This window comes from Chondrus crispus, genomic scaffold, assembly GCF_000350225.1.
Source record: "Chondrus crispus Stackhouse genomic scaffold, scaffold_295, whole genome shotgun sequence".
Taxonomy (NCBI): domain Eukaryota; phylum Rhodophyta; class Florideophyceae; order Gigartinales; family Gigartinaceae; genus Chondrus; species Chondrus crispus.
Window position 1 is genome coordinate 4618 of NW_005179182.1, and position 7748 is coordinate 12365.

At 51.6% G+C, this 7748-nt stretch overlaps 1 protein-coding gene across 1 annotated transcript; it reads right to left on the minus strand.

Moving 5' to 3' along the window:
* Window positions 1-1432: 1432 nt before the first annotated feature.
* On the minus strand, window positions 1433-1903 carry CHC_T00005441001 (hypothetical protein). Its single transcript, XM_005717066.1, has one exon. It carries the CDS (start codon window positions 1901-1903, stop codon window positions 1433-1435), a length of 471 nt encoding a protein of 156 aa, XP_005717123.1.
* Between the last annotated feature and the right edge of the window lie 5845 nt (window positions 1904-7748).

The following is a 7748-nucleotide window of genomic DNA, read 5'->3' on the forward strand; positions in this document are numbered from 1 at the left end:
CATCCACCGCTCGCACTCGCGCTCGCGCCAGCTGCTCTCGCTGCCGGCCTCGCCGCTGCGCCCGCACAAGCCCGCATCCGCCTGGCCCTTCGCCGCGCCCAAGCCGCGCGCGAGACCCCTCGCCCTGTCGCGCGCCCGCCTCCTGCGCGCCGCAGTCCTCGCCGCCGCCGCCGCCCTCATCCTCGCCCTGCTCCGCGCCGCCGCATCCTTCCCCGACTTCCACCCGCACATGCACTACATCCCCCGCCCGCACAACCGCCGCCCCCGCCCAAACCTCAACCGCTCCGACGCTCACGCCGACCGCCGGAAACTCCCGCCGGAACAGCTTCCGCTGCACGCAGCCTCCCCATTCAACCGTACGCTCAGCGACCCGCCCCGCCCTACCCACACTTCCAATCTCAATCTCACCCACCAGGAGACACAAGCCTCGCGTAGAGATGATCTTGGCGCTGACCAAGTGCACCCCTCCTCCAAGGACCACCCCGCGGCTTCCGCAATCTCCATTCAGGAACGCCACCCCCCGCCTCCAGCACCACCACTACATCAGACACCAATTTCCCCGCCATCCTCGGAAACCCAGACCCGCGATACCCTCGACAGGGAAGCGCAACAGGGCAGCCAGCTGGGCAACCGCGACCCGGCTGATTTCGCCTCCTTCACCCTCAACACATCCCTCAACTACTTCCACCTGCACAAGACAGGCGGCGTCTCTTTCAAGGAGCGCCTCTTCGACTTCTTCATAGTCAGCGGGAGGCTGAAAAGAAACGGCCGTCCCACGCGCATCATCGACACCTGCCACATGTCCGGCGCAGCGCGCCCGGCGCTCGGCAGCGAGGCCAAGTGGTCGTGCGACTGGGGCGAGATTCAGGAGATGGCGGAGGAGGACCGCAACAAGATCGACGTCGTCGTGGGCCACCAGTACTGGGAACGCGGCGTGGGGTACTGGATTCCGAACCGCGATGTCAGGCATTTCACCGTCATGAGGCACCCTTTGCATCGCAAGGTGTCCTTCTTTTATCACTTCTTTGTGAGGAACGCCGGCCGGTCGGAAGATTCCGTCACGGAGAAGGAGCTGATTCAGTTTATTCTTGGGAAGGACATGCCTGACTCTGAGTTGATTCGCGACGCGGGGCCGGGCTACTATGCGAGCCGGCTTTGGTCAGATGGACTTTCTGGATATGGATATGATAACAAATTCAAGATTCCTGGGGAGGAGGTGGGGACCATGGTACAGAATTCTTTGCGGCGCCTTCGACGCAACTTTGTATTTATAGGATTGCAAACTCAAGAACCTGCCTCGCTATGTATGTTGCAAAAGACTGTCGCGGCCTTTACCAAGGCGCATGGTTTTAAAAACGTGGGTGGGCTTGAAGACATTTCCAAGCAAAGAGAAAGGCGCAACACTGGATCGTATCCGTTGTCGGGGAAAATGTTATGGAATGGGATGTCTGAAGACCAGAAAAACGAATTCCGGAGAATAGAACAAGTAGACTTGGCCATCTATAAGGAGAGCGTCAAGATGTTTCATGAAATGGCTAGAAAGTTTGAATGCAGCGATCTGATTACAGATAGCAAGGATGTAGATGATATCGCATTGTAGGTATATATGCAGTGTACGTATACTGTACGGCATTGTAGGTATGAGTGGTAAAAGGAGCAAATTCCTTCCCTCAAAAGCATGGCGTCCCCTTTCTACGGAATTAACTGAGATATGTGCTAAAGCATGCTTGTTCTTTAACGAGATTAAATTGTCATAAGAAGGAGTCATCAACTTTAATTCAAGCCACAAATTCAGATGTGAAAACATTATCTCATACCGTAGAAAGCGGATGTATCCTTTTCCATGGGCCTGGTCATTTGCGGTATTTCGCTGCGGAAAACATCTCGCAAAATACACGGTCATTGGCGCTGCAGCTCATATCAGAGATTTGCAAAGCCTTCCGACGAAGAAACTAATCACAACCTGAACGATAAACGGAACGTAATGAATGATGCACATTTCCGATCATTGTCACCACTTGTTGTACATTACTCGGTGTATTGCACTGTGTTTTTTGATGACCATGAGATTACTTGGCTTGAGACGATATTTACGATGAGGATAGATGTTCAAATGGCAAATGTATCGCTGCCAACTTAGCGCACAAACACCTCGATCTAGGCAAGATCGAATAGCTTTCAGATCCCCGTCTAGCACGGTAATTTTTTCTTGTATCCAAAATTATTGTCTATCCGACCGGGGGGCTTGTCCTCATATGAGGACAGCTCTTTTTTTTACAAAAATATATAAATTAAATTGAACATTCAAAAAGCTACCTTGAGCACTATTTCCTTAACGTGCTTGTTTTCGGCAATAGCATCTTGCAGAACACCAGGATAGAAGCTTTGAATACGCAGAAAGCTTAAGAATGTAATGCAGGTTGTGTACTAAGTTGCTTTTTTAAACTGGCGTTTTTGGTTTCGAAGATATTTTCATGCGGTTTTGGGTGGTTTAAAAAAGCTTCTTTTCCAGACATATATAGAAACAACCAGGAAGAACAAGCAATTCTCACAAAGTTCTTTCTGGCCCCAAGTCAGAAGTCAACTACGGCGGCAGGGGCATATATATTTTTCTTGTCGAGGAAGCGGAAGTCATGAATAAAATAGCTCGAATAATGTCCTCATATGAGGACAATGGTCCGATAGACACTAGGCGGCATTGAACGTCCAATCTCTCAAATCTACAAGCCGACCATTCAAACATACGGTAAAACTTTTCTGACGATGTTGTAAAGAAGGCAGGCATTTATTACCTGAGTCATGCTATCTCCTTCCTCAGTAAATAGAAAGGCCCGCTATGTGAGGGTTGACGCTTGGGTACAAAAAGCACAGTTAAGTACTCGTTGGACGAGACTATAAAAAGTAAGGGATGCCTTCTGGTGGCTTGCTGAGCAGCACACCTACATTGACCGTGTTGCCCCATTGCTGGACTTTCAGGCCGGCTCGAAGATACTTCGAGCCGGGGCTCACCATGTATCATGCGCTCAGGGCGAATATGCATTCCCAGTGATTCAATGTACTGTAATGTCTGCTACTGCTAAGGTTTTCGATTTGAAGTCTTGTGCTTCATGCATTTCCAACACTTTCCCCGGGACGAGTGGGCTACAGTGCTAGAGGGAGAGTCATAGAATGACTTGTCTTAAATGCAGTTCTGGACCTCAAGAATACCCATGTTTAATCCCGCGGGTTTAATCATATAGTACAGTGTGTGTGTGCAAAAAAGATTACTTCACATGCTGTGGCGTCTCAGAGAAACGGTACGCGATGCATTGCACCTATACGTTAGCCTTGGTGGCGGAACACCACTATTTTGATGTGGCACCCCGTTGGCGTACACATACCCGCGAGCGTTATTAAACTCGTTTATTGAATAGCGGAGAAGAAAGCTCCCATATTCTCGGAAATACATTACCTCGTCTTTCTTCGTAGTTACGGTACCTAGAATTTCTGAGCGGAAACTTTCTCGCGTGCACTGAATGTAGTGGCCTTGTGCTAAGCATAAGCAGTGGTGCAGAGAGAGCGAGAGAGAGAGACAGTGTGGTGTACATACTAAACAATTGTATTCACACGTAGAAAATGAATAGGATGATGGCAGGGTGCAGACGCATACCGATGCACCCTGTCCCCTGTGCTGTGCATTGTACATGTGTATTGCATCCTGGTACTGTAATACTGTAGTACTACAGTATAATTCTATTGACGTTAGTGTTATTACGGTATCGGTCGGGACTAGGTACCGACCGATACCGTAATAACACTAAAGTGGTACCTTCTATATATCGCACCCTTTCCACAACGCTTCAAAGTGCGATATATCCGATACTGTAGTGCGATGTAGCAAGTACTCTCGAAAAAGATATTTTTTTGTTATGTTGAGGCAATGACGTGGACGTGGGCAGAACTACTCAGCCGCCGTCGCCATAAGCCAAAGTTGGAGGTACTGTGCGGGTCGCTTGTACAGTACGGCCTCTACTAGGGGCTTCTAGAGCGACACGTGTGTAATGTCATACACGTGGCTGATTTCGTGTCAAGCCCGAAACAGTGCGATATATCCGGTAATGCGCTATTCAAAAGTGCGATATAGAGCTACCCCCCCCTGTACTAATGAACCGGTTACAGTATGCAGTACCAACTCTGGGCACATGGCTGAAAATTGCGCATGTGTGTCCTGCGTGGAATGGTACAAACTCGCAGAGTGTAGTTGAAGTAACCATCATGCACAAATGTATTCAGGGCACTGTTTTGAAGGAAGTTCTGTCCGTTATTAACAACGATACGTATGATTCATAGACTGCTTCCTTGTGTTCTTCTTTCGCTGCAAAGTATCGATAAAGGGTCGTTTCGTTTTGCAAAAGATCAATGGGCTCGCCGCTCAAACCATCAAAAGAAGAGAGCTTCGCCGGAGACATGTCGATATTGAAATCGTGTTGAAACGCAGCACCAAACGGGAAGCCCTGAAATAGAAAGGGCTGATATCATTTTCATGGCATCTAGGCGGGGCGGGGCACCGGAAGCTCGCGCTTCTCTAACGAAGTCACCCTGCTGCGCTCTGCGCTCAAAGGCTAATAGAAACTGTTATTCTGGTTTATTAACGATATCTTGAGTTTTCGCTAATAATATGTACAGTTTTCGGTGAAGTGTATGAGTGCAGCATATGAATGGCCGCGTCAGTAACACGGTAGCCCTGGAAAGGATAGGCGAAGCACACTCGAGTTTAGGGCAAGTGTGAATTGCGTCTTCTCCCCCCCTTTTTCCCCGCAGCGCCCGTCACCCTCTCTCTTTTATTTCTACGAAATTCCTTCCAGAAGCGTCCACGCGTCCGGCCCGGATTCCGCCGGGCCGTACGCGTGCGCTTCTCTAAAATTCAAATAAAATCTCGGACTACAGTATAAATCTCCCTCTACAGTAAAAATGCAATTTTCCCTAAAAATATCCCACAGGTACATTGGCACTTGTTGCGCTGCAGTGGAGAAAGGGTGTTGCCCCTCCCCTGCGATGAGCGGCAAGCATGTACAGTATCCTGGGGAGCTGTCGACAGCTCCCCAGGATACGGGGGGGGGGACGTGCGCGACATCGTGCACGTCCCAGAAAAGCCGTTGGCAAGAAGAATGTGCGGCGCGCAAGAACATAGGCTGCTATTTGCAGCTCCTGGGAGCAGTTGGGACCAACTGCTTTTGTTGACAGAGGCGGACGCAATGCACCTCCGAAGCGAGGGACAGTGCCGTGGTGAAGCCTACTGGAAAAAGAAACAATCAAGGTCACCTTCGTCCGAACCCAAGTCAGTACTGTATATGTATATGTATAGTGTTTATATTTTATAGTATTTTATAAAATCTACTGTACAGTATGGGTATTTGGTTCAACCCGGTAAAGCCTCATTCCTACACGCTACTTTACTGTATGACACTATTGTCTTGGAGACGACAAGTGATTTGCCCCATATGAGGCCAGCCTTTTTTTTGCAAAAAAAACATTAAATCGAAACTTAAAAAGTCTTTTACGTACATGCCCTCGGCAATAACATGCTGTAAATGTAAGACAGCGGGATAGACTAAAATTCCAATCAACTTTAACAATACTCTACCCCGATGACATACAGTATTAGAGTAAACAGGCGTGTTGCTTTCGAACATATCAACACATAACGTTTTGAGGTTGGTCAACTAGGTTTCTTTCTTAGGCTTCTTTCTTAGGCTTCTTTCTTAGGCATTCTACACGTACAGTACAATGCCAAACTCCATCCTTCCGCATCCCACAACTTGTGCGTTGCGGAAGGATAGAGTTTTGGAGACTTGTGCGGCACAAGACAATGCCGAGCAAGCACAAGGCGAGAAAAATAAAAGTTAAAAAGTAGCCTAGCCTAATACCACGTCAAACGGCGACGTCAAACCGCCCCTACTAAGTGCCCCTCGAGTCTCCCAGCCCGAATAAACCCGCCGCTCCCCGATTTTCACCTGTCGTTTGCAGCAAGGGAGCGAAGCCCGCGCCGCCGTGCGCCCGCTCAGAACGCACTCCACGCCACGGCGCGGCGCGGTGCGGCACCTGTCCCACGACGACGCCCGCGCTCCTCCTCCCGCGCCTGAACATATTTTACATCTCGAGTGCACGCCCGCATTAAAACGCCGTGCGCCTCGTTTGTTTAACTTAATGTGTACCTTACATATACCTTACATCTTTATTTACAACAGAGCTAAGGCCCGCCTCCGCTGCGTTGACAGTGAGAGGGACGTGCTGCACGCGGTGCTGCACGCGCTCACGAGCGTTCAGAAGCGCGGCGCGCGTGCGGGCGGCGTCGTGCACGTACTTTGTGGCGTGTGATTGTTGGCGCGCCCGCGGCAGGTGCCTGCGGTGCGGCAGCGCGCGTCGGTGAGCGTTTTTTTTTGTTTTTGTTTTGTTTGGAACGCGCCTGCATGTTGGTACGCAGTTCCACCGCCTGGTGGAATCCGTGGTTTCGTATCTGTGTGGGAATGCCGGGCGCGCGCGTCCTGGGCCTGCGTGCGCATCGCTGAGGAGTTGCAGGGGGTTTGCCCGCGAAGAGCTTGTCCAGATGCTTAGTCCGGATGCGGAACGGCTCGCGAGCGCTTGCCTGGTCTTGCGTTGAAGCAAAACGGACGCACGCTTTTGGCCTAGGCTTCAACCATGGAAAAAAGGTTATGTGACCGAGCGCTTTCGCGACGCCAGCAGCAGCGTCTTCTTTACCTTGTAGCTTGATGGGTATTGGTGGTTTTACTTGTCTAGAGAGAGAAAAGCTAGTAAAGCATACTCTTGTGCAACTTACGCTATAATCAATATTGAACAACAGCGGGCTCTTGGCTGATGTCCAAAGCGGCACGCATGCGCAAGCACCGAAGCCGAACGGAGGGCCATGCGATGGACAAAATAATGCACTTTCACCGCTACACACACACACACGGCCTTTGCGGGCGGTGAAAAAACCAAGTCATGGGCGGGAGGGGAAGGGGGTGGGGGGGTGGGGGGTCTCATGACGGCCGAGTGCTGACGGTGGATCTAGTGGGAGCGGTGCTGGAAGGGGCGAGGTCGCGCTTGGCAAGTGCGATCATGTACCTAAAGATCCTCTGCGCGACGTTAGTAGTACCATCGGTGGCCGACAAATCCAGTCCGGCAAGGTTGACGGTATCGCCCTGACTCTCCGCAAAACTAGACGCGAAGTGCCGTAAGCGTGCGGCATCGTCGGCGTCAAACTCAATATCAGCGTACGTGCTCGGTGTGATCGCCTTGTCCTCAAGCGGGGGGTCGTCCACATGCAGACGCTCGAAGGTGCTATCCTCCTCCGACCGGCCAAGCCAGCTGACGGTGAAGCTGGTCTGGCTCTCACTGAGCTTCCTGCGCGCGTTAATCTTGGCAACTTCTGCGACGGACAGGACGCTGCTGCTCGCGAACCTACTGCTGGGGAACCTGTCGTCGCCCAGGCGGAGCGTGGCCAAGCTGTCGTCGCCATCGGGAAACAGGTGATCGTTGCGCTTGAGCACGGAGAGGACCTTGTCGTTAACCTTGAACGTGGGCTGCGGGGGGGAGCGCCTGCGGCGACTCTGAGCGGAGGTGTCTGGCGGGGAGTCCTGTTCCGCGTGGGGCCTCTTGCGCTGCCTCTTCGCGGCGGCCTCGACGTGGTCGAGCAGGCCGAGTGTGTCGGCGACGTCTGCGGGCTGCATGCGTGCGTGGGGCTGCACGGCGTGCAGGCGGCGCGAGCG

What these genes read in the sequence shown, in the direction of transcription:
- CHC_T00005441001 (XM_005717066.1), bottom strand. Translation starts at nt 1,903, where the DNA reads ATGACCGTGTATTTTGCGAGATGTTTTCCGCAGCGAAATACCGCAAAT.